This window comes from Dipodomys ordii, unplaced genomic scaffold, assembly GCF_000151885.1.
Source record: "Dipodomys ordii isolate 6190 unplaced genomic scaffold, Dord_2.0 Scaffold2, whole genome shotgun sequence".
NCBI lineage: Eukaryota > Metazoa > Chordata > Mammalia > Rodentia > Heteromyidae > Dipodomys > Dipodomys ordii.
The window spans coordinates 26,279,562-26,307,514 of record NW_012267218.1 but is presented as its reverse complement, the minus strand read 5'-3'; the positions used below and the strand labels follow the sequence as shown (position 1 = coordinate 26,307,514).

The 27,953-nt window shown below is 41.8% G+C and overlaps 1 protein-coding gene across 1 annotated transcript in view; it reads left to right on the top strand.

Annotated features, from left to right (window-relative positions):
* The first annotated feature begins 1,591 nt into the window (after nucleotides 1–1,591).
* Nucleotides 1,592–27,953, top strand: part of Ttc9 (tetratricopeptide repeat domain 9) — a 34,041-nt gene continuing 7,679 nt past the window's right edge. The window contains exons 1-3 of the mRNA XM_013013599.1: nucleotides 1,592–1,997; nucleotides 9,118–9,139; nucleotides 10,271–10,481. Of these exons, the coding sequence (XP_012869053.1) occupies nucleotides 1,592–1,997; nucleotides 9,118–9,139; nucleotides 10,271–10,481 (639 nt within the window). The remainder of the gene's footprint in view (nucleotides 1,998–9,117; nucleotides 9,140–10,270; nucleotides 10,482–27,953) is intronic.

The window sequence follows — 27,953 nt, the reverse complement described above, 5'->3', positions numbered from 1 at the left end:
AAAAAGCCAGAAATGGCGCTGTGGCTCAAGTGGTAGAGCGCTAGCCTTGAGCTGAAGAGCTGAGGGACAGCGCCCAGGCCCAGAGTTCAGGACCCACGACCGGACCCCGCCCCCAAAAGAAAAAAGTAAGAAAGGAATGCCTGACTCCTTCACTGACTACAAAAGTCATCTTCATCCCAAAGTTCCCATAACTCATCTCAATCATTTTTCCAGTATTTCTAAGCAAAACATAAAGAAATCAATCAATAAATAAAATAAAACCACTATGTCTCTAACACACCTTGAGATTTCAAATACCACCACTTCTTTGGAATGCCTTGTCATTTCCTGCTTATTTCCTTATGCCCAAATCTTACCCATCCTCCCGGCCATAAAATGCTTTTCCTTCTGTAAACACCCCCCCCCCCCGCTTCCTTGCCCCCTTCCCCGGTCGCTCTCCTCCCCAGCGCTGTACAGAGCTTTCTATTTCTCCAATCTCCACCTGGTCCAGTGTGTCCCAACAGACAGTACAAGGGGTAACTTGCCCATCTTCGCGTAGCAAATTTCCAGCAAGCGCTGAGCGTGGACTGAAACAGAGGAGGGAGCAACGGATCCCAGGAAGGGCGCGGAATGGTGTAATAATGGAAGTGGCCACCCCGGACCCGCCAAGCCCCACGACCAACCGGCAGTAACAGGTGTCTCCATCTCGGGAACCTGTGATTCCCGAGGCCAGGCTGCGCGCGCACGCACACTCCGGGGATTACAACGCCCCACACGCTGACGTGCGCACAGCGTTCTAGGCGCCCCGGGGACACGCCACGGCCACAACCTGGATCCACAAACAACAACAACCGCGGCGAAGACGCCCTGTCCCCTCCAAAGAGCAATGTTTGTACGGCGAAGAGCGCCTACAACAAAAATTCCAGCTCGTGCACACTTCCCTAGCTCCCCACCGCACCTTCCCCCTTACTAAGAAATCTAGTGAGAATGAATCTGCATGCCTCGCCAAGGCCGATCCACCTTAACACACACACACGCACACACGCACACTCACGCACGCGCGCACACACACACACACACACACACACACACGCACACACGCACGCGCACACAGGCGCGCACTCGCTCCCTTCCCCCATTCGTCCCTTTCCGACTAGGCGCGCCTCCCAGGCTGGATTGAATGGAAAAGGGCGCGGGGGCCCCCTTTGTCATAAATACGCCGCGTTTTGGAGCAAGCCCAGCTTCTTCCGGGTCAGCGACGCTCACCGCCACCCCAATCAGGCCCACGGTCCCCCCCCAAAACCAAGAACCCCAGGGCGCGCGCGCTCGCGAGGGTCGGGTGTCTGCCGCCGGCAGGTTGCTGGAGGGGAGGAGGGCGGGGAAGAGGGCGGGCGCCCGGGAGTGGGGAGGGAGGGAGGGAAGCCATCCCAGGAGGAGGAGACAGCAGCCTCCGACAGCTGGGGAGGAGAATGGGAGCGCGGGGCCACGGGGCGCCGCGGGGTGTCACGGCCGCGGCGGAGCCAGCGAGGCGTGGGGCCAGCGCCCGCCGCTTTTAAAACCCGGGCGGGCGGGCGGATTGAGCGGCGCTCGGGGCGCCCGGGGTGGCGGCCGAATGGAGAGGAAGAGCCCGGCGGCCGGGGCCAAGGGGAACCCGAGCCCGCCCGTGGTCGGTGAGGGGCAGCGGCCGCCGCCGCCACAGTGCGTCCCCGGAGGTGGTGGAGGGACTCCGGCGCGGGGCCCGGCTGGGGCGGCGGCCGAGCCCGCGGAGCTCATCCGGCGCGCACACGAGTTCAAGAGCCAAGGGGCGCAGTGCTACAAGGACAAGAAATTCCGCGAAGCCATCGGCAAATACCACCGGGCGCTGCTGGAGCTCAAGGGCTTGATGCCACCTCCCGGGGAGCGGGAGCGGGATTCGCGCCCAGCCTCGCCGGCTGGAGCCTCCAAACCCGGCCGCCTTTCGGAGGAGCAGAGCAAGACGGTGGAAGCCATCGAGATCGACTGCTACAACAGCTTGGCAGGTGAGCCGCGCCGCGCCGCGCCCCTCCTCCGCCCGCCGCCCGCCCGCCTGCCCCGCGCGCCGCCCCATCGCGGGGCCTTGACCCTGGGCGGACGGTGGCAGGGACGGAGTCCCAGCCCAGTGCACACTCCGTGCAGTTTTGTGGAGGAAGGGGGGGGGAAGTGTGACTTTCAGGGTGACACCGCCTTAAGGCCAGAATCATCTCCTGTCCCTTTGCTTGCACACATCGTAAATCTTGCCTTGAAATGGCTGGGCAGGCAGAAGGCGATCCAGCTGGTCTGGCAAAGACGGGCTCCTGTTCGCCAGTGGACTTGAGTCCACAGACGTAGTAGCCGTACTCTGGGTGGGCCTCTGCATCCATCACTAGCCCTGCGTTTCCCTGTGGGTGGGTCTACTAACCTACCCGCTCGTCTCCCCCCCCCCCCGCAAACCAAACAGCGCCCCCCAACCCATCCTTCCCCTAGTTCTCTGGCCCCGCTAGCCAAGGGGAGTGTGCCACAATGCCTTCTTGCATCTTAAGCAAAATGGATTCCAAAATGTCACTTTCTTCTCTCTGAGCACTGCTGGAGCTCAGGTTGCCAGGTGAAAACCCATCTCCAAAGGTCCCTAGGAGTTGGGGTCTCAACCTGCTGCCTCATTCTTCCCGCCCAACTCAGGATTGGGGAAAAGTAGGGCTTCTGTTGGGCTTAGATGATGTATATTCCACAGTGCACTTTGGAGACAAGGTTAGAGTCCGTAGTTAAAATATTTTAAACGTGTCTTCAAATGTCTTGTGTTGTTTGCTTTTTTCGCAGATGATTTGAAGTCTGTTAAAAAAAAAAAAGGAAAAACTCTAGGTCTTTCTAAAGTCTTTTCCTGGAAGAGGATGGGCAGGGGGACATTGGCCTTGGATTTGAAAAAGAATTCTCCCATTAGATTTGGCAGAATTATGGGCATAGTTGAGCTACTCTGACCAAGTTAAAGACCATTTCTAGTTCCTTAACCCTTGAAGCTGCCTAAACTAGCTGTGGCCTGTTGAAGCTGAGTTGGGTCCAGGAGTGTGACTGGGTGTGGCAGGGAGGGTGGAGGTGTCTGGAGCCCAGGCACTTGGAGATGGAAATAAACACCGTTCCCCAGTGCAGATCTCCCTGCGAAATTTCTAGTAGTCCCAGCCTACCTCTGCTATCCCCAAAACCCAGGTCTGTTACCATCTTTAATCAGATAAAACCCAGACCACTTAGTACATGGCAAAGTAGTTTAGAAACTTAAAGGATGCATGGCAATAGGAAAGCAGCAGCAGTTTTAGAAATGGTGGTAGCCATAATGGCACTACCAATAATAGCAGCAGATAAAATGATGGTATAGCCAAAATGGAATTTTTGAACATGTGATGTGATAGACTGGTTGACTTCTATTTCCTGTAAGTCTCTGGCATCCTGGCTGTTGCCTGGTGAATAGTAAAAGGGCAGAGTAGTGGTGGGTGGAAGAAGAGTTGTTCTGAATGGATAATGGAGTGATCTGATGTTAGGGATGGAGCCTTATAGTCAGTGTTCTAAGACTACTCCACACCCCACTCTTTTGGCTCTTAGCCAGTGGCTAGCACTGACTGTTCTCCACCCCAGAAGTGGTTACATTTCCTTAGTGAAACTAAAGATGTGTCCTTGGTCAGGCCAGTCAAGTCAGGGTCAGGGTGGGGCCCGAGGTCTGGACAGCCCCTCCACTTCCATTCTTGCTCCATGAACACTTTTGGGGAGGGGAACCCTCAGTGGTAAGAGAATGGAAAGTAGATTTTTCTCCTCTGCTGTCCTCTCCAGTGCCTACCACTTAATATTAATAATTTATTGTGTGTACTGTTAGGTATCTTACTGGCATACACTTCTTTTAAAATATAACCTATCTAAAAGAAATAGAACCATCCATTAAAAAGAGACATCCATTTTATAAAGGAAAACTAGAAGGGTACAGAGCCAGTCCACTCCAAAGTTAATGCTCTTGCCCTCACACTTTAATGCAGAAAGCATCCTCTGGGCCTTTGCCTCCTTGGAAGCTGGTCTCAGATGGTCTCCCAAATCCCACACTTGAGAGAATTCTTCATTTCTTAGCCATGGTAGCCAGGAGAAAGAAATGCAGGACCTTGATTTAAAGTTCCAATAGGGGTACATACTCCCAAATGTCACAGCTTCCATAATAAGGGAAAGAATGACTGTAAACTGAACAATCTTGTCAAGGCCAAAGTCTGTATCTTGGTGCAGAAGATGCAGCAACTGGAAGGAAAGGTGGTTTCACACAGAAGGAAAAATCTAATTTTGACTTTCTTTGGGGTGAAAAGTAAAACCAATTACATCTCTCTTGGAAGTCCTACCTAATAGAGTGAAGTATCTTTACTTACAAGATGGAAAAGTAAGAGAGAGCTAAAATATGTGTTTTCCTTTTGAAAATAGCAAAACAGTCGAAGAAGTAAATACAAATTTCCCTTTCAATCATCACCTAAAGAAATGCATTGCATTGTTTTTTCCTATAAATGTAAAATGTTTATAAAGCTGACACACACACACACACACACACACACACACACACACATATAAAATTCTGTATCCTGCTTGTAATACTGCTTACCATTACATTTTACAAAGTCTGGTATTTTAGACTTATTAAAGTATTTTCATAAGACTTCTTTCTTTTTTTAAAGATTTTTAATAACGTGTATTAATTGTAAGTGGAAGTTTCAATGTCATTCTCTTACATTTATACAATAAATCTGATCACACTCACCCCTTCCATCTCTCTCCCTCATCTCCATCACCCTCCTTTTAGTTTTACATTTGTATTATTTTATTGTTTTTATAAGGGTGATGTACAGGGGGTGGTTACAGTTACCTAAGTCAGGAAATGAGTACATTTCTTTTGGGATAATGTCACCCTTCCCTTGCTCTCATGAGGCTTATTTCAAGTAAAAAATTTAAATGTGTATTTTCAGCTATCAATAGATAGAAAGTTAAGAGTTTTGTTTTTGCTTTTTTAATACCAGTCCTGAGGCTTGAACTCTCAGAGTCTGGATGCTGTCCCTGAGCTTTATTTTGCTCAAGGCTAGCACTCTACCTCTTGAGCCACAGCTGCATTTCCATCAATGGATAGGAAGAAAGGAGAGATGATCAGTGGCATTGTTGTCACAGTGGAATAGCGCAGCCTTGCCCATGAGATAGTCTTTTCCTTCATGGGCCTGCTCAAAGGAAGGAGACCAGCAACTACAGGAACATTCTGGCAGAAAGGCAGCCAACCCTTCCATGGGCTACAGTGCCAGCTAAGCAGCTCAATGGGCTCTAGTTGGTAGCAATCTGAAGATACCTTTTTTTTTTCCCCCAAGGCATTATCCACATAGAGTGAAAGGTTTGGGATCAAGAAGGCACTTGAATTAGCCCAGAATACTTGGAGAATTAAGTTTTGTTGCTAAGAGCATCTGTGCTCCACACAAGAAGCTTCTGGAGGAAAATTAGGTTCAGTGGACCTTTATACTCTTATCTGAAAACTTGCTGAAGAATAGCAAGGGGAGCAGCTGCAGTTTGATGGAGATGTTAGTCTAAGACCCATCTGGATGGCCTGGAGTCACTAAAAAGGTGTACACATGATTTGCTAAGTGCCCCAGGCTATTGTCTGTTCTCATGTGGATTTCCTTGTTGTTTGGGAAGTATCTGGCCAAATTATTCAGGGCCTCTGCGTGAGATTTTGCATTTCTTTCTTCACAGGGAAAGTCAAGGGAAGAGGTAGGACGTATACTATTGCTTCAGAAAATTATATGGTTCAGATACATTGATTAGAAAAGCTATGCTGATCTGCCTGGGAAGACTTAGGAATCTGGTCCATATGGAGGATTCTTGTTGACCTTCAATGAGACACAAGACTCCTCTGGAGTCTTGGAAACTCTTGACAGGGAAGAACCTTTCCTGCATGACTATGGTGGCCCCAACTGGAATACGACCCAAGAGATGTAACACATAATGCCTTTGTTGGTATTTTCAAATAATGGCCCTGGCTCAAATGCCAAAAGTGATGGTGGATGCCAACAGAGTTATGAGGCTAGATTCAAAGTCTAGACACTTGCACCTCTATCCCTGAAATACCTTGTGGCCTTTTGTTTCACCCCCATTTTCTATATATTTATAGCTAAATTTGGATGGGGCAGATAATATTCATTGGTCCCAGTTGAAGCTCCAATACTAGTATGTGAAATCCTGGGATGGTGCCCCCTGAAATCATAATATCCATCCATATACACCTTCATATGTATTTGTATACATATGTATAATTGTGTATAGTTCTATATATAATACTATATATACACATCAATGTAGAAATATATGTATATGCACATATACATATGTGTGTATATATATGTGACTATATATTTCATATATATATATATATATATATATATATATATATATATCCCTTCTCATTGTACTGAGGCTTTGGACCTCCAGCTTGCTAGGTAGGATCTGTACCACCTGGGCTACACTTCCAGCCCTGAAATCAGTTTTATTAGTGCTTGTGGCTATATATTGAAGCTATGGGCTGGGCTCAGGGCCAGTTATATAAATTTCAGGGCCAATACAAAATGAAAATGTGGGACTCCTTGTTCCAAAAGCAGAGAAAACATGTCATTGAGGGTCCTACAAGTTAGCTGAGTATGGTGTTACATTCTTGTAATTCCAGCATTTGGGAGGTTAGGTCAGGAAGATCTTGACTTCAAGGCCTATATAGCAAGTTCAGGTTTAACCTGGGCTACATAATAAGGCTCTATCTCAAAAAAAAAAAATCAAAAAAAAGATAAAGCTTTTTTATCTTTTTGGGGGGCTTTTTTATATTCTTTTTAAATTGCTATTTAGCATCATAAGAAAATTAAAAGTTTTATATTATTGGTATGAGCTTTGCTATTCATATGTGATTCATGCAATGCCAGTTTTGTATGGAAATATAAAAGCATTAGTATGTGGAATCATAAAAATCATACAGTTCAACCGCATAGCTCATGCATGCATGAGTCACTGATTCCTACTAGAACAGTGACAGTGTTGTACAAAACAGACTTTTTATCTAGTTTCTGTGTATCCCTTATTTCCATATTTTACACGTTGGTCTTCCACAGGGTTGCTGATGGACAAGGAAAGGAGAAGGAACTGTAGGTTACCTTGCCCTTTTCTTTCGTGACATCATTTTCAACATAACTAAGTGGTTGACTTAATAGATAAGGAATGAAAGTAAGAAAGGATTTGTAGACCATTTGTATTTCTTAGGACCCCGTTGTTTTCTTTCTGGATTTGAAGCAACTTCTGGTCCCAAAGAAGAGGGTGGCCTCTGGGAACTGTTCACATATCTACTAACTTATCCACCCGATGCCTTTACCTGTGCTTGCTTTGAGGTGTGTGTGTGTGTGTGTGTGTGTGTGTGTGTGTGTGTGTGTGTGTGTATGCTGGTACTGGAACTTGAACTCAGGGTCTCACTCTCTTGTTTAGCTTTTTTGCTCAAGGCTGGGCTTCTACTGCTTGAGCCATACCTCCATTTCTGGCTTTTGGCTGATTGATTGGAGATAGATGCAGCTGCCTGGGCTGGCTTGGAACTAGGATCCTCAGATATTAGCCTCCTAAATAGCTAAGATTACAGGATGAGCCACTGCTATCTATCCTTAATCTTGAGTTTTGGTGAATGTTCATGTATCTTGAGTCTACTCTTAATTCTGGGTTCATGGGATGTTATGAATACATATGTGACCAGGGCTGCAAAGAACAGTATCATGCTTACTTCTTCATACACATAATCCTTGGTCCAATCAGATTCACTTACAAATACTAGTTCAATTACAAACTTATTAAGAAGTTCAAGAAGACAACAACAGAACATATGCTTTGGGATATGGGTCCTATGCAATAGCACAAGTGACCCACTTTTGAAGCCAGCTCTTAGTGGAATGCCCAGAAGATGAGTGAATGGATACATCAAAGGTGAATGAAATAGGGTGTAGACTTGGGAGGAGAAGTTGTTGAAAAACAAAGAGTACACAGTAAAAACTGATGTCAGGAACCAAAACAAAAACAACAAAAAGTAAACGTGAAAGACTTACAAAAAAACTCACAATAGTGAAACAGAGTTCAGAGGCTAAAGACATGAGGTAACCTGGTAGCCAGAAGATGAAGTTCTGGGGTAAAGATTGATTCAAAGAGCTAGAAACAGGTGCTGTGCTAAGGCGCTTAACCAAAAGCCTCAATTGTTGATCTAGGACTGTTCCTTGTACAGCACATTGGAAAATAAATCAATCTTAAAGATTCTGTAAATGTACCTTCCAAGTCCATCTTCCAGAGATGGATGTGAGATGGAAACTTGTAGGATGCTGGAATACTGGAAGAACAATCAGAATGTAGAAATGGGCTGAGTTTCTGAAGTAGATTCTGAAGCTCCTTAGTCTATCTCCAAGGGAAATAAGTTGATTGGCTTGTAGCCAGAAACTTCAGGACATCTTGAAATCTGACTCTCTACAGGCCCAAAGCTGAGCGTTCCCCCATCCAAGATGCAAGACTCAGCTGCTGTGCCAACCAGAAGAAACACCAAGACAGGGAGAAGTCAAGCTGCTCCTGAAGGTCACAGGTTGGAAGTGACCTTCAGATGGAAAGTTCTGCTCTTTTTTTTTTTTTTTTGTCGGTTGCTTGAACTCAGCCTGGGCGCTGTCCCTGAGCTCTTCAGACTCAAGATGAGTCACAGCACCACTTCTGGTTTTCCGGTGGTTTATTGGAGATAAGAGTCTCACGGATTTTCCTGCTCGGACTGACTTTGAACCACGATCCTCATATCTCAGCCTCCTGAGTAGCTAGGATTACAGCCGTGAGCCACCGGCACCCAGCTACTCTGCTCTTTTACCACCAGATTGTGCCTGCTACATACAACTAGGATTTAAAAAACAAACAAACAAAACAAAAACAAAAACCTGTCCAACCAAGCAGAGATTTCCTAATTTCCTTTGGAAAGTCATTTTCCCCCATATAATGAGGGTGGCTCATTCCCAAGCATAAAGCAGCAACCACATGCTCTAGCTAAGACAATAGCACAAGACAGAAAAGCTAGGAAGATGATGAGAGGATTTGAATGAAAGTGAGCCTTCCTGCTCATCTTCACATTGCCTTGAATTTGTTCATTATCAGCATACAGCTCATTACCTAACCCTTGTACTTATCTATAGCTTTACTTCAGCACTGAAATTAAGTGTTTCCTACAGGACCTGAACCAGTACTTCCCAATATTTTTTTGAAAAAGGAAGCAGGATGTTAATTGCCAAGGAGAGTGGACTTAAGCTAGAAACTACCTGGTTGGACTGGATCCAAGTACACCTTGTAAAAGAGGGGCTGAGTGGTGAGCTCAATGGTGGAGTGCTTGCTTAGTATAGCTGGTTCCCTAGGTTTGAGTCCCTAGCATCAAAGGAAAATAAGTAAGTAGGCACTCAAGTGACAGGTAGTATTTACATGGAGGAAATTTAGAGGACCAATGTTGCCTTTTTACTGTGTTTCTATGGAAAAAACAAAACTGTGAAGTTGGGTCAATTAGCTAACCCAAGACTTAGATAAAAACAGAATTATGCTTCCGCCTTAAACAGGCCTATGAATTTCCTTGTCAACAGCACCAACTCATCGTGTAGCCTCTGCTAGGCATTTCTAATCATAGGGATACTCACCATCACGTTTGACAACTACCACTACCAAAATAGCTACAACAACAATAATAGTTACAGTAATGACAGAAAAGATAACTGTGCTGAGCCCAGTTCCTGGCACATAGTAGATGTTCCACAAATGTCTTTGAAATGATTGAAAATGCCTACCATAGTAACTGTCTTTGGGTTAGGAACCAATACATTCAATCATGCAATGAACCCTTACTAGGCAACTGTTCTAGACCTTGAGCTTTGAGAGCTAGATATATAATGCAATAAACCTGAAGGGCAAGTTCCGGCCTTCAAAGTACTTACACATATATCATTTCCTTTGACTTGTACAACTTTGTGAGTTGGAACAGTTAAGTCATTTGCCCATGGTCACAGAAGGAGGAATATGTGGCAATCTGGGATTTCTTAGCCACTAGGTCTGTGATCTCCAAACCTGCCATTTTAGTGACTCACATCCTCTGCCTTTAGGAGTTTCTTAGATACTAAAATTAGCCTCCTTGAAATTTTTATCAATCTATCCATGTTCTCCCTTTCCAGCAACACTGGATACATGTCATCTTTGTTCTAAGGATAAGCCTTGACATTTTTAGGGCAACTCCCTCACCTATGCTCCCATCATTTCTCTTGGTGTTTAAGCATCCCTTGTACCATCCTTGTGCCATATGGGATTGGAATCCCCATGTCATGACCATCGTAGGAGAAGAAGAGTGGACGTCCCGTGTTCAGCCGTCAGGGCATAGTTCCCCTCAGTCACTGGAAAGGCACCATGAACTTATGTGTACAAAGGGGAATGAGGAACCTGTAAGTCAAAACTTTTAATGAGTATAGAAAATGCAGAAGCCTCAACTATACCTCCTCCTCCTTGCTTCCCAATGGATCCCAGTGCATAGCTTCCAGGTAAGGATGGTATCTTAACTATGTGGCTCATGCCTGTAATCCAAGCTCAGATCTGAGGAACGTGATTCAAAGCCAGCCCAGATAGGAGAATGCTTGTGAGACTCTTATCTCCATTTTAAAAAAGCCAGAAATAGCGCTGTAGCTCAAGAGAAGTCTGAAATATCCCTAGTTCTCCTTAGGCATCCTTTTTTTTTTTTTTCTTAAGGACACAGTAGAAGGCCCCCCTGGTGCAAAACTACCTGGACTACAAAATCTACCTGGAATTTGTATGCTTTTGACCAAAGAATTTTACCTCTGGGACCATGGTTTTCTGATTTATCCAAACTGAAAATTGGATGCTAAGATATTTTTTTTCCTTCTTAGGGAAGAAATTCTCTTTTTTAGGATAATAGCCTCATAGGTGCTTCAGGTGAGGGAAAGAAAGCTTAGAGGTCAGTACGAGGCAAATTAGCCAGCTGAAAAGATAGCGAAACTACCCTAAGAAGTGGAGAAGGACTGGGGAGATGGGAAAGAGTGAGAAGCACTGGCAGGTAATTGGACTTTGCCCCAAATGGTAAGGCTAATACATTCCTGGTATTCTGATGAATGGCAAGTCTGAGGAGAAACAATTTCTAATTTCAGTTTTCCAGATGTAAACTCTTTTAAGTATCCTGTAGTCATCCGTAAAACCCAGAATAAGTTCACACTCTACAGCCTGATGTTCTAGTACCCTGGGATGTACAAGGAAACTGAAGCACAAGGAGGTGGAGCTGCCCTGATGGGGGACACCCAGAGAATGAGCAGCACTCTGTGGTGCTGAGGAGGAAGAGGAGACCAGGAGTTCTCTACAGTGGCTGCAGCACATGGGAAGCCAGAGCCTCCTCTCCTAAATAAACTGGAGAAAGACAAACCTTGAAGTGGGCTTCCTGGGGTTTATTTTACATGGAAATGTTTATACACACATGATTAGAAGCAAATAAACCCAAACAGCTAAGAGTTGTCATCTTGGAGGAGCAGATGACAAGTACTTGTTTGTTGTTATTGTAATTTTCATGTATTTCTATCAATGTCTACAAGTATAATTTTTTAAATTAGAAACTAAAAATAAAAAACCAGGGGCTGGGAAGGTGGCTCAGTGGTAGAGTGCTTGCCTTGCATGCCTGAGGCCCTGGGTTCGATTCCTCAGCACCACATAAGCAAAAAAGAAAAAAGCCGGAAGTGGCGCTGTGGCTCAAGTGGTAGAGCACTAGCCTTGAGCTGAAGAGCTGAGGGACAGCGCCTAGGCCCAGAGTTCAGGCCCCACGACTGGACCAAAAAAAAAAAAAAACCCAGAAGAAGAACAACAAAAACAAAAACCCTCAGCAACTGATCCATTTATGCCTATTTATGGGGTACTACAGGGAGAGGGGAAGGACTGGACGGGAAACATGGGGTTGTTTGAGGACCAGGAGCATTTGCTGGTGGAGCCCACCTGGAGTGCTCCCAAGGGCCACATCCACAGTGCACTCACCCCCAGGAGACCCAATCAAGCCAGGGCTTTCTTAACCTATGCCTTGGAGGCAACATGGAGAGCGGGTTCCATCTTGATGCACCATGGGGCACATGCACAAGGTGTAGCTTCTTGGCTTCCCCCAGAGGCTTCCTTATCCCTTCCAATCAGCCTATGAGCTCCCTTGTAAGCATGGGGGCTCACAGAAAGTATCTTTTGATTAATCACAGCAGATATCTTCTCTTCATGGCAAGTCCCCACTCTGTAGTCTCCAAACACTTCTGACTTGTAGGTTCTTACTTCAAAGAAAGGAGCAGGGGGAAATCCTAGGGCAGAGGATAGAAAGTAGCCCCAGGGATAAGAACATCTAACCACACCTCATATAAGTATATAATCTCAAACGTATACCTGCCTGGGACCCACCAGTTTCTAAATGTTTCCTGGATGGATTCAAACCTCAGAAGTTGGAAAAGGGAAAACTCCTTGACCCTTTGGACCAGGATCAGGGTCCCTTCTAGGGTTCAGTAGCGCAACAGGAGAAGCCTAATGAGTTAACACTTCCCTCCACTTTCCTAACCCACATAGGAAATGCCATCTAAGGTTAGATCAGATCTTGATCACTTGCAGATATCAATAGTTATACACACAAACAGACACACACTACTCCCCTTTTGTTTGTAGCTCTTTGCTCACCTGCTTCCCATATTCCCTCAGGACCATTTTCAATACATCTGAAATCATGATGTCAGTGAAAATGATTGCTATTTTCCTGCATCCAGAAAGGATTCTTTAAGCCCAATTCCACCACATCTATTCATTCCATAGAATCATTTGCACTACCCTAGAACTTCCTCCAAGTCTAGAATATTGCATGTATAATGTCATTGATATAATTTTATTAAACCATCACATGATGAACAATAGCCTTTAATATAACACTTTTAATGCTTGGGGTGTTTCAAGTCATAGGATTTCATGTATAGAATCTCAGAATTACCTCTGCATAGCTTCACAGAGGCAACATTGAAGTGAAACAGGCAGAATCCCTGTGGGAGGGGGCACAGAGGAAAGTCTCATAAGTGATAAGGGTTGTATTCCTTGAGCTGGGTTGTATAGTTCCTACCTGTAACCCCATCTGTGGGAAAGAGGTTGGTAGAAGGAGCACAGTCTACAGGTGACCTGGGCAAATAGACCCAATCTGAAAGCTAAAGCAAAAGGGGCCAGGGGATTGAGTCAAATGAGAGAGCATTTCTGTAGCAATTGTAAGGTCCTGAGTTCAAACTCCATTCAAAAAAAAAATCCCGAGAATTCTTTTTAAATAATGAAGATCCTTTGCCAAATCTCCTCTTCAAACTAAAGCATCTAGATTGGAGTAGCCAGCACATGAGCGCGAAAGGTTGCAAGAGCATGGGATCAGGGGGTCGCCACCCACCTTACACTTTGCCTGTATTTGGGAGCTCTGTTGCCTACCACTTCTTGTCCGGGAGGATACTGAAGACTCAAAGTGAGTCTTGTGCTCTTTTCAAACAGGAGGGTTGCATTGGCACCTGACACTAATATAATCTAAAAGCAGTCAGGAGGACCATTCCTAACAACAATGTTTTTTCTGGTCAAAGGCCATTATTGAAACCACAAACTGCATCTCAGAAATACAGTCATTTTGTTTCCGTTTCAGCAGCCTGGCTGCCAAAGCTTGGTATCTGTGGGCTCTGAAGACTCCCCTCCCTATCATCCTCCACCAATAGCTGCTCCCAAATTCATCAATAAATATATTTATTTTATATTTTGGGTAACTGTTTCCCTTAAGCTCTTTCCTCTGAAGTATTATTAGTTTTGGTGTGGTTTACTTGGTTCATTATTCATCTCAATAGTGATCTGCTTGTAATTTGAGGCAAGGTAAGATTTCCCAGTCTTTCTGATGATCTGAATGGAATATATTTGATGTTTCGAGTTAAGTTTCATAACCCCTAACAGACAATAAGGTCAATATCAAGGCATCAATTACCTGAATATTCTTTAGAGCAGTGTCTAGTAGGTGCCCAAGGATTGAGGCACAATACATCCCTTTGTCAATACAATTAAAACGCCTCAGTCAGCATCACAAGGTAGAAAACTTGGGAGTGACATTTAAAGATTTTTCTTCTTGTTTTTAGGATTTTGTCTATTCATTGGAAGCTGATCCTTAAACTCAAGTGGTTACAGGCAGCAGGAGATGTGGAGGAGAAAGAGCAAGGAAACCAAAAAGAAGATAGTGGTCTGGAAAGCAGGATGTTGAGAAAGAAGAATCAGAGGCAGAAGGAAAGGAGAAAGTCTTTGGATGGGGTCTTGAACTCAAGGCCTTCCCCATCCTGGACTTTCTTGCTCAAGGCTGCTCTTGAGCCACATCTCAGGCCAGGCATTTCCTTGACCATGAACTTCCTTCCCAGGCTGGCTTCAAACCTCAATCCTCAGATCCCAGCCTCCTAAGTAGCTAGGATTATAGACATGCTGTGGCTTTTTTTTTGGTTGGTCATAGGGCCTGAACTCTGGGCCTAGGTGCTGTCCCTCAGCTATTCAGCATAAGGCTAGCACTTTACCACTTGAGAGACAATGCCACTTGCAGCTTTTTCTGCTTATGTGGTGCTGAGGAATCAAACCCAGGGCCTCATGCATGCAAGGCAAGCCCTCTACCACTGAGCCACCTTCCCAGCCCCATGCTGTGGCTTTTTTATCCCAATGAAAATAAGCTAAGACTCACCAAAATGCACAAATTTGATAAGCTTCAAGAAAACTAGAAAGCCATTCTAGTTCCATACTGTGCATTGTGACATCCTAGCATGAAGAGAGTAAGTGAACACAATGACAAACTTTTTGCCAGAAAATTTTATCTAGGACAGATTTGGCCAGGTGATTATGTTGATTAGGTATTTACACAGTTCATAAAGTTGGAGATAATAGAGGAGGCTAGATCTATGTTAGAAAATTTAGATAAATTGTGTGCTCAGGAAAAAACTCTCAAAAACACAAGAAAAACATGGACTTGAGAATGAACAATGGTGACCTAGTGAATAACCAAAGCTATAACCTCCAGAAAAGGTCAGGAAAAAACAGAATTTGCATGTCCACTCAAGGAACTGAAGGTTCTCTGATACATATTCTTCTTGATCCAAAAAAAGCAGGTTTGGGAATTGGTCTAATTTTTCCCATATGACAGGTACACATTTTTCCCCACTATGATCTGTTGGTGGGCTCTTAGGCTGATTGAATAATTTAGATAGTTTAAATAATGCCATTATCAAGATGTATGTGTGAGTATTGCTATAGTAAACTAACAGTGATTCTTTTGGGGAATGTATACACTATTCTATTTTAATTCTGGAGGAATCTCCATGCTCATTTGCATAGTGGCTGGTTTAATTTCCATTTTTATCAGTAGTTAATAATGGGTCAGTTTTTTGTCCACTATTTGCCCAGCACTTGCTATATTGTTTCTTTGTTGATAGGCATTCAGATAGAGGTGAGATGGAGTTTCATTGCAGTTTTGATTTACACTTCCCTGATAGCTAAGGATATTGGATATTTTTCATTGTTGGCTGTTTGTATATTCATGAAAAGCAGGCAAAGTATAAGTAGAGAGTATAAATCAATAACTGTCGATGATTAAGCTTCTAAAAGTAGAACAGTTGCAAGAAAACAAACAGAAACCTTACTTAAAAGGATTCTATGCTCAGCTGGAGCTGCCAGTAGGGTCAGAGTTCTGCAGCGGCAGCTGCAGAGCTGCATTCTCAGCATTTTTTCATCTTGTTTCTTTTCTTTTTGTCTGTTTTGTTGTTGTTGTTGCTGTTTGCTTGTTTTAAATCTCCTTTTGAGATCCATGCATCCACCGTACAAGCAGAATGAAATAAAACTGCAAGACTGTGATTGGAGATTTGGAAGTTAGGGAAAAGCTAGCCCTGACCTAGTAGTATAGATAATAACAGCCATTCCCTGATGGCACCATAGAAACAGTAAATAAGTAAATGTTGGCCACACAAGCCATTCCATACCATAGAATAGCTGCTTCACCAGAATAATCTGGGAAAGATGCCTTGTTCTGCATTCATGGCCTTGTGAGGGACTTGCTCCTGAGATCCATATGAACAAGAAGAAAAGCTGCTAAATTTTCCTATAACTTGTCTACTGCCCAGGACATTGGGCCAAGTGGTAATCACTGCCAATGGAGCTTATGAAGCACCTCTCCCAGGCGGCCAAAATGGGGATCCCTCTCCTCCCTGAATGCCAGCCTACCTTGCCCAATTCAGTCCTAGTGAGCTAGTTCAGAAGGGAATTCCAGCTGGGGAGCGGGCAGAAAGACACAAGCCTATCTCTGAGCAGCAGGAGCAACAGACTATTGGGCTGACTTTGCAAAGCCTATGGCTGACTGGAAACGAACAGCAGCAGCTATCTCTCCTGAACATAAGCAGCAGCAACAGACTTCCATATCCCAGATCACTGCCAGGATGTATAGCAATCTTGATAAGTGGTAGGAGGGGAGGTTCTCAAGAGACATAGTGGCTTCCTTTCTCACTTAGAAGGGTTGTAACTTATTCAAGGCAGATCATGGAACAGAACCCAACCGTGGAAGTACAAGTCATCTTGAAGTGAGAACTTAGTGGGAAACAAACTATATCCTCAACATGGAGTTTGATCATTTGACTCTTCCCTCCCCGCAGCCCCCAGATTCCAAACAACTTCCATTTTGTCAAAGGAAGGTATACTCTAGAACAATGGACCCTGTTTTTTTGAACATAACATACTACCAACAATAGTCTTTGAACCAAGTTTCCTCATCCAGAGAGGAAAAGCGTTCCACATAGTAAGCATGGAGACTATTTGTCAACTGAGATCCATCTTCTCAGCACATGTACTACCATGCAAGTATCATATCATCTTAACAAAACTGCAAGAAACTACCAATGGAAAAACTCCTGTGTATACCAGCAAAAGATCACATAAACAAGACAGTGTGCCACCCTCAAAAATGAACAAAGACACAAAAAGAACTTTAGTGAGAATGAAGATGAATAATGACAAAATAATGGTCTCACTAGAGCAATGTTAAGAATATCCAATGAAATGAGAGACATTCAAAAAACTAACTGAATTCCAAGAAAATCAGAAAGTCAACAATATGTAAGCTAAAGATGGCTATACAAGAATTCAATGAAGAGATGGAAACCATGAAAGAACCACCCCTTTTCCCCAGAAATCCTGGAAATGAAGAGCTCAATCACTGCAATATAAAGAAAAATGTCTATTAAAAGCTGAGGCAGCTAGGCACCAGTATCTCATGCTTGTAATCCTAGCTACTCAGTAAGCTGAGATCTGAGGCTAGCTGGGGCAAAAAAGTCCATAAGACTTTTCTCTCCATTAACCACAAAAAAACCCGAAGTGGAGCTGTGGCTCAAGTGGTAGAGAGCAAAAAAATCTCAGGGACAGTGCCCAGGTCCTGAGTTCAAGCCTAGGAATGGCACACACCAAAAACAAAGAGAAAAAAAAAACTTAGGCAATAGAAGAGAAGATGTTGAAAATAGGGCATCAGAGGTTGAAGATAAAGCAAGAGATCACAGATTCAAAGGCATTAAAAAAAAATAAGGACATACCAAGAGGATTTGCAAGACTTCTAGGACTATCAAAAGATATAATTTATATGTACCAGGGATATATGAGGAAGAAGAAATAAAAACTAAAGACCTTGACAATATATCCAACAAAATTATAGAAGAAAACTTGCCAAACAAAAAAATGATGAGTTTCATGCGTATAACAGGGATACAGAACTCCATAAGACAAGAGAAGAAACATTCCTAGCCACATCATTGTCAAAGGAGTAAATACACAAAATAATGGAAATAATATTGAAGACAGCAAAAGAAAAAGGGAAAGAAACAACTTGCAATGACAAACCCATTAGTTTAACTGTTGATTTCTCAATCCAAACACACAATGCTAGTCAGGTCTGGAAAGATATAATTCAAGCTCTGAAGGCTAACTGCTAATCTAGACTATTGTACTGAACAAAGCTGTTCTTCAGAATTTACAGAGAAATAAAAACCTTCCATGATAAATGAAACATAAAGGAATTAATGACCAATAAACTAGCACTACAAAAAATATATAAAGGAATGCTAGCTTCTGAAGAGGGCAATCAAAAACAAATAAATACAGGAATGAGTAATAGATTAGTCAGAGCAATAGATTAGTAAAACAGGAACAGGAAAGAAGCATCACCAAAAAAACAACCACAAGAAATGGCATATTTCTAAATAGTAATGATAAACATCAATGGGCTTAATTCTTCAATCAAAAAATTCAGAATAGCAATGTAGATTTTAAAAAAAGTTTTTTCTTGTCTCCAAGAAACACATTTTACCAGCAGAGATAAACAAGTTCAGAATGAAGAGATGAGAAAAGGCCTTCCAATCCAGTAATTCTCTAAGAAGGTAGGCGTACTTATATCTGACAAAAATAGACTTCAGGCTAAAATCAGTAAGAGACAAAGATTACTTTATGTTAAGGAAGGAAACAGTCCAATGAAGAAGAAATTATACTTATCAACATATATGAAATATTAACACATTCAAGTTCATTAAACAAACACTTTTGAACTTACACACACTGATAGACCAACACAATAATAGTGGGAAACTTCAACACCCCACTTTCACCAAAAGACAGGTCAACCACAACAACAACAAAAACCACCTCAGAATTAAATGACACCATAACCCAAATAGATATCCACAGAGTATTTTACCCAATAACTCCATAATACACATTCCTTCAGCATCCATGGGAGTTTTTCCAACATAGATCACATTTTAGGATATATAGCAAATATTTTAAATATTTGAGCAAAATTAAAAAAAATCAAACAACTTACATTTTATATGATCACAATGAAATTAAACTAGAACTCAGCATCAAAAGATTTTATAGAAAATAATCAAATGGACAACACATTGTTTGAAGAACAGCTGAGTCACTGAAGAAATAAAGGAAGAAATAAAAAGTTCCTGAAAACTAATGAAAATAAAAATACATCCTACTCTAACCCCTAGGATACAGCAAAAGCAGTATTGAGAGGAAAGTTAGTGGCTCTGTACACTTACATAAAAACAACAGAGAGATTGAATAAATAACTTAAATAAATAAATAGCAACTAAAATTTCTACAAAAACAGGAACAAACCAGCTGGGTGCTGGTGGCTCACGCCTATAATCCTAGCTACTAAGGAGGCTGAGATCTGAAGTCATGGTTCAAAATCTGCCTGGGCAGGAACTTCTGTAAGGCTTTTATCTCCAATAAACCACCAGAAAACTGGAAGTGGTGCTGTGGCTTAAGTGGTACAGTGCTCGCCTTGAGCTGAAGAGCTCAGGGATAGCACCCAGGCCCAGAGTTCAAGCTCCATGACCTACCAAAAAAAAAAAAAAAGTAACAAACCAAACGTACAACTACTAGATGGAGAGAAATAGTAAAAATAAGGGAAGAAGTAAATGAAAGAGACTTTTAAAACTATACAAAGAATCAAAAAAAAGTAAACTTAAAGAAAAGACAAAACCTGGCAACCCCTTCCCCTGCGAATTTGATGAGAGAAAGAGAGAGAAGAGACACAAATCAAGAAAATTAAAGATGGAAAAGAAAATACCACAATAAACATCAAAGAAATACAAAAGATTATGAGAAAATACTTTAACAACCTATATTTAAACTGACCACCAGTGGCTCATGCCTGTAATCCTAGGTGCATAGGAGGCTGAGGTTAGAGGATCAAGGTTTAAAGCTAGCCCGGACAGGAATGTCCATGAGACTCTTATCTTCAGTTAACCACCAAAAGGCTGTAAGTAAAGCTGTGTCTCTAGTGGTAGAACCCTAGTCCTCAGCAAAAAAGCTCAGACAGCAGCTGGGTCCTGAGTTCAAGTGTAGGATTGGCAAAAAAAAAAAAAGCAATGCTGGAAGTATCACAAGTCCAAACGTCAAAAATTACTACATTGGTATAGTAAGAAAAATGTCTGGGTACTGGTATAAAAACAGACCTGAAGAATAGACTAAAGGGCCCAGAAATAAACTCATACTTACAGCCAACTGATATTTGAAAAGGAAACAAAAAATTTATGTTGAAGACATCAGTTGTTGTGTGGACAGCCATATATAGAAGACTGAGGCTGGATCCCTGTCTGTAACCTTGGACTAATGTCAACTCAAAATGGACCACAGACCTCAGTGTAAGATGAGAAACTTTGAAACATTAAGACTTGGCATATGCAGGAACTTTCTGAGTAGAATTCCAGGGGCTCAGCAAATCGGAGAAACAATTGACAGATGAGATTGTATCAAGCTAAACATTTATGCGCAGTAAAGTACGTATCTACTAAGCTAAATGAAAGCCTACAGAATGGGAGAAATTCTTTGCTAGCTATACAATCTGACAAGGTCCTACAATCCAAAATATACAAGAAGCTCAAGAAACTATACTTCACAAAAATCAATAAGAATCCAATTAATAAATAGGCAGAGGAACTAAATAGAGAATTCTCTGAATAAGAAAGAAAAATAGCAAACAAACACATGAATGAATGCTCAACACCTTTTGCCATAAAGGAAATGCAAACCAAAACATCTCATCCCAGTAAGAATGGTCATCCTCTAGAATACAAAGAACAAATACTGGAGGGAATGTGGCAGAAAAGAACTCCTATTATATTCCCTATAATACTGTTGGTGGAAATGTAAACTAGTACAACCACTTTGGAAGGCAGTTTGAAGATTCCTCAAAAAACTGAATATAGAAGTACTTTATGAGGTAGCATTTATCCAGAATATTATTAGCCATATAAGACACATGTTCATTGCTGCACTATTCACCATAGTGAAGTAATGGAAATGACCTAGAATCCTTACAAAAGTTGAATGGGTCCAGAAAATGTCATATACACATATACATGCATACATACACATACACATGCATACATAATGCCATGGAATTTTACTCATCCATCAAGAAGAATAACTTTGTCATTTACAGAGAAATGGATGTTCCTGGAAAAAAATTATGTTAAGTGAAGCAACTCAGGTTCAGAGAGAAAAGTGGTATGTGTTTTCACTCATATATAGAATTAGATCTAAATAACAAGCATATGTGAAAAAATATATATAAGGTATATGCATATACACACAAATTAAGTATCACATACTTATAAATCACATACAACTAAATTAAGTATCACATACTCATGAGAGGTTTCCAATGGTTTAACTCCTCTGAACAAATAAGTTCCAAGGAGCTAAAATACATTTTGCCAGGACAATATCAAGGGGCAGACAAATGGAGAGAGGAAGGGTGGGCAAACGCAGTCGTTATAGTCAACTTACATATGTGAGAATTGGAACCATATAACCTGAAGGTATGTAACCTGGTTGGGAAAGATGGAAGGGATGACACTGATCAAGATTCATTGTACTTACAAACTGATTTATTGAATTGAAACCCTTTGTACAATTACTTAAAGATTGTAAAAGAAACTCATTAAAATCCTTGCAATTACTATTCATCAAAATATAAAAAAAGTTCTACACTGTGATCAAGTGTATGATCCCTAGTGCCTAGTGATGCAAGGATGGTTCAACATACACAGATCAATAAATATAATACATCACATTAATAGGACTGAAACAAAAATCCTATCATCTTCGCAATCAATGTAGAAAAAGCCTTTGACAAAATTAAACCTTTCATGACAAAAGCTCTGAAGAAGTTAGGAATAGGAGAAATGTATCTGAATTTAAGAAGAGATGTATGTATAATATACACATATAGACATATGTGTGCACATATATACATATCAAGTACATATGCATATACACATAGGTGCACTCATATATACATGTAATATATGCCTATATGTATGTGCATGTACAAAAATACAGAGGCACATAGGCTATAGCTAATATCACATTAAATGGGGACAAACTGAAACCATTTCCCTTAGAGTGAGGAACATGACAAGAATGTCTACTCTCTTTATTCTTATTCAATATAGTTCTTGAATTCCTAGCCAAAGCAATAAGATAGGGAAAGGAGAATTCAGATTATCCCTATTTGTTGATGATATGATCCAGTACAGGCCTTATTGTCTTACCAAAAATATGTGGAACTGATAAGTTCCTTTATAAATGTAGCAAGATGCAAAAACACTAAAATACACTAAAATTGGCAGCTTTTTATTGTACCAACAACAAATAGGCTGAGGAAGAAATCAGGAAGTAAAATACCTACATATTAACCAAGGAAGTGAAAGATCTCTGCAGTGAAAATTACAAGACCTTCAAGAAAGAAATGGAAGAAGACAGAAGAATATAGAAAGACATCCCATGCTCATGGATGGAAAGAATCAATCTCATAAAAATGGCCATACTGTCAAATGCAATCCACAGCTTCAATACAATACCTATTAAGAATCCAAATGGAGGGGGGGGACAGTGAGTGGGGGGGGGGAGATGGGAGGGCAGGTATGGTAAGGGGAAACAAAGGAAGAGGCAACAATGCTTGATAAGAAATGTATTCACAATAAAAAAACTTATTAATAATAAAAAAAGGAAAAAAAAAGAATCCAAATGTAATTCATCACAGAATTAGAAAAATCAATTCAAAAATTCATATGGAACTAAAGAAGACTCCAAATAGGCAAAGCAAATTTGGTCCAGTAATAATAATAATAATAAAAACAATGCTAGAGGTATTAAAATTCCAAACCTCAAACTTTACTACAGAACTATAGGATCAAAAACAGCTTGCTAGTAGTACTAAAACAGGCCTGAAAAACAATGGAATAGATTAACACCTAGAAATAAACCCATATACTTGCAGCCATCTGTAACTTGATAAAGAAGTTATAATCTGACAAGGAAACAAAATGTACATGTTGGAAAAAAAGATAGACTTTTCAACAAATGGTTTGGGAGAAATGAGATTACTATCTGACACCTCAACTTAAAATGGATCAAAGACCTCAACTTCAGCCTGAAATCTTGAAACTACTACAATAAGGAGTAGGAAAAACATTAGAATTTATTGGCATAGTTAGGAACTTTCTAAGTAGAGTTCCAGGGGGCTCAGACAGTTGGAGAGAGAATTGACAAATAGGATTGCATCAGACTAAACTTTTCTGCACAGCAAAAATATAGTTACTAAGTTAAAAAGTCAGCCTACAGGATGGGAAAAGGTTTTTACCAGTTATAGATCTGAAAAGGGCCTGAGATCAAGAATATACAAGGAGCTTCACTGTATTTGATGTCTGTGCCCTGCATCTTGTATATACACTTCTCTAGCTTGGGGAGGGGAAGGGAAAAAACAAAATGCTTAAATAGGGATACAGGTTGACCCATTGTAACAATGAGACGTACAAGACACTACATTGAAAAACGAACTTTACAATTTAAGCTGGGGGGGGGGGTGGAGTTGTGGAGGTGGGAAGGAAGGGAGGGTAGGGGAAAAACAAAGGAGGAGGTAACAATGCTTGATAGGAAATGTACTCATGACCTTGCTCATGTAACCGTAACCCCTCTGTACAATATCTTTACAATAAAAAACATATTAAAAAAAAAGAAACTAAAACTCTAAAAATCAATAACCTAATTAATAAATGGGCAAAGGAGCTAAATAGAGACTTCTCAAAAGAAAAAGAAGCAAGAATGGCCAATAAACACATAAAGAAATATTTAAAATCAAGCTGGGCGCTGGTGGCTCACGCCTGTAATCCTAGCTATTCAGGAGGCTGAGATCTGAGGATCATGGTTCAAAGCCAGCCCGGGCAGGAATGTCTTTGAGACTCTTATCTCCAATAAAGCACTAGAAAACCCAAAGTGGTGCTGTGGCTCAAGCGGTAGAGCGCTCGCCTTAAGCTGAAGAGCGCAGGGACAGCACCCAGGCCCAGAGTTCAAGCCCCACAACTGACAAAAAAAGAAAGAAAGAAAGAAATACTCAAAATCTCTGGCTATAAAGGAAACACAAATCAAAGCAACATTAATCCAAGTACAGATGGCTCATGTCTCTAATCCTGGCTACTCAGGAGGCTGAGATCTGAGGACCACGATTCAAAGCCAGCCAGCTCAGGGATAGCACCCAGGCCCAGAGTTCAAGCCCCACAACTGACAAAAAAAGAAAGAAAGAAAGAAATACTCAAAATCTCTGGCTATAAAGGAAACACAAATCAAAGCAACATTAATCCAAGTACAGATGGCTCATGTCTCTAATCCTGGCTACTCAGGAGGCTGAGATCTGAGGACCACGATTCAAAGCCAGCCAGTTCATGAGACTTTTATCTCCAATTAGCCACCAGAAAACTGGAAGTGGCATTGTGGCTCTAAGTGGTAGTGCTAGACTTACGCAAAAAAAGCTTAGAGACAGCATCCAGGCCCTAAGTTCAAGTTCTACCCATGACCAAAAAAAATTAAGATTGGCCATCATTAAGAATATGAACAACAAATACTCACAGGGATTGGGGCATAGGGGAGGAACACATTGTTGGTGGGAATGTAAACTAATACAACCCCATTGGAAGGTGGTTTGGAGATTCCTCAAAAAAAAAAGGAAGAAAGAAAAGGAAAGGAAAGGAAAGGAAAAACCTAAATATAGTGATCCAGCTATATCACTGGGGCATCTACCTTGAGCATTACAAGCCAGGCTTTGGTAATGGCGCTTACACATCCCTATTCATTGCTGCACTACTCACAATAACCAAATTATGGAAACAGCCCAAAGATACCCACCAATGTATGAGTGGCTCAAGAAAAGGTGGTCCATATACACAGTGGGAATTTACTCATTTATCAGACAGAGTAACATTATGTCATTTGCAGAGAAATGGATGGACCTCGGAGAGACAATTGGTGCATGTTTTCTCTCGTATGTGGAAGTTAAATCTAAAATACAAATACCCGTGGATACAAATACAGGATTATATACATCTACATAGAAATGAATTGACTGAAGGAGGGTATACTTCAGGGAGGAGTCCAAAGGTATAACTGCCCTGAAAAACTAATGAACAGTTTGGCAAAATGAACACCAGGAAGCTGAAACATGTTCTGTAGGCAGGGGTGGGTGGAGGTGAGGTAGAGGAATGGAAGGAGGAAGAGTGAGAAAATTCAGCCATTATATTCAATGTACACTATGTAAAACTTGAACTACGTAACTTGAGGGTAGGGATGGGAATGGAGAAGGATGGGTGAGGGTATGTATTGTACTCATAACTTGAATGAAACCCTTTTGTATAACTACTTAAATAAATAACCTTAAGGTCCAAGTTGTAGAACATCTGCCTAGCAAGCACAAGGCTCTGCTTTCAAACTTCAGTACTGGAAATTGATGATGATGATGATGATGGGAACTTTCACTGTATGACTTTTGAAGAAACATTCATCTGTGGGGTTAGGTTTTCTAGGTATCAAGGTCTAGTGCTTTGAACTGGGTGCTGGTGACTCACACCTATAATTCGAGCTACTTAGGAGGCTGAGATATGAGGATCTTGGTTTGAAGCCAGCCCAGGCAAGAAAAGCTATAAGACTCTTACCTGCAATTAACCATCAAAAAAAGCTGAACTGGAGTTATGGCTCATGTGGTAGAGCATTAGCCTTGAGCACAAAAGCTAAGGGAAAGCACCCAGGCCCTGAGTTTTAGCCTCAGGATCAATATCTAGTGCTTTTATACCTTGTCCACAAGCCTTCACGGAAAAGTCAGACTGAAACTATAATTACTTTCTTTTTTATTTGTATTATATTTTTATGGTCATGGGGCTTGAATTCAGGGCTTGGGCGCTGTCCCTGAGCTCTTTTGCTCAAGGCTAGCACTCTACCACTTTGAGCCACAGTGCCACTTCCGGTTTTGGTTAATTGGAGGTAAGAGTCTAATGGACTTTTCTGCCTGGGCTGGCTTTAAACTTTGATCCTCAGATCTTAGCCTCCTGAGTAGCTAGGATTACAGGTGTGAGCCACCAGCACCCATTACATTCATTTTTGCCATTTTCAGCTGAGAGAGGTGGGAGCTATAACCCAGGGCACACAGTGAATTGCTGTGCTGGGCATATAGTCTTCATCTTTGGCTCAGAAGCAGCTAAAATGGCCCACCAACTCCCCAGCTAAAAATACTTCCCCCTCCCCTCATAGGCTCTCTTGAGTTCTATAGAGTTGGGAACTGGCCTATTCATATTCATTTTTCCTGCTACAGCTGGCTTTCAAAGTTCCTAGCTCCCCTGAATTGTCAATTCCAGAGGAGCCCACTGGTTTTTGGTCCTTCTCTTTCCCCATCCATAAAGCATTCTGTCAGCCAGCCGGATATGACTGTGGAGTCCATTCATGGCAAAGAAAGGGGTTGGGGCAGCAGCATTAGTTCCTGATACTTGAGGGTGGGAAAGGCGTAGAAGAGCAGAAATGGGCTCAGAACTCCATTCTATGCCTCCACTCCTACATGCTCCTTCTGTCTTCAAAGCTACTTTTGTAATATTTTATGTATTTACCAATCCCAGTGTGGAAAATACACCTTTGGGAGGAAATCTGGTAAATAAAATGCATTAGGTAAGCATTTGAAACCAGTGAGTTTTTAACCTAGACAATGAAACAAAAATGAGGAATCAGAAGTCATTTCAGAACTGCAAAAGCAAGCATTTGTACCAGGCAGAATCGACAATCAACACTTCATGGTGAACTTGGGTATACCAACTATTCTCAAGAAAATGCAAGAAGTTGTAAGTTTTGTGGACGTGTCAAACATTAAGTATAGATCTCAGGATGGAAATTTTCTTTTTTTTTTTATTGTGAAAATACCATACAGAGAGGTTACAATTACATGGGCAAGGTAATGAGCACATTTCTTATCAAGCATTGTTGCCTCCTCCTTTGTTTCCCTTTCTCATCCCTTCCCATCTCCCCCCGCTCCTCTTCCCCCCCCCAACTTATTCTCCCCTGCCCCCGCTGCCTGCCAAAGTTGTAAAGTTCATTTTTTGACATAGCGTCTTATACATCTCATTGTTGCAATGGGTCCACCTGTATTCCTATTTAAACAATTTGTTTTTTCCCTTCCCCTCCACAAAGTATACCAACATCAAATACAGTGAAAACAGGGGTTATACCGTGGGTGAGGGACATACAAAGCGACAGAGAAATCATCTTATAAATATGTTAGAAACAATCAGGAAATTTTCTTTAATGCATGTACTCATTGTTGGGCAAACCATATTTTAAAGGAGATTCCAAAAAGAGTCAATGTTTATAAGAATCAGTTTTTGTCCCACTACTGAGAAAGACATATAACACGCATTGCTTAGCTGGCTTCATCATAAGAGCTTCCACAAAATAAGGACTCGTTTTCATTGAACACAGGCAATAAACTTACCCAAGGGCCTGTGCTAGTCACTGGGCCCTGGGTGCTGGGCTCTGATCCTGCACCCCTGGAGTGGCCCAATACCCCGTGCCTGTTGGGTTTGGTTATAATCTATTCTCTGGCTAAATAGTGTGAATATTAACCTCCATCCAGTTCCCACATTCCTTCCATTTTACTCCTGTGCTATAGTTATGTGGAATAAGTTTGAAAACAAATAAAATCATTAGGAAAAAACTTCCCCAATAATAGAATGGACATTTCCTGGATCTACCTCACAAAGGAGTGGTCAACACGATAGTGTAGCTTCCTAAAGCTGTTCTAGTAAGTTACCAAATATATAAGTAACACATTATCATCTCTGGAGGCTATTAACTCATTTCTGGAGGCGAGGAGTCCAAGACCAAGGGCGAGATGGGATAGCTCCCTTTGCAAGTATCGGATAGCAGTAAGGTATCTCTGTCTCTTTATGCCAGTTTTACTCTAGGTATATCTGTCTCTGTGTCCAAGTTTCTCT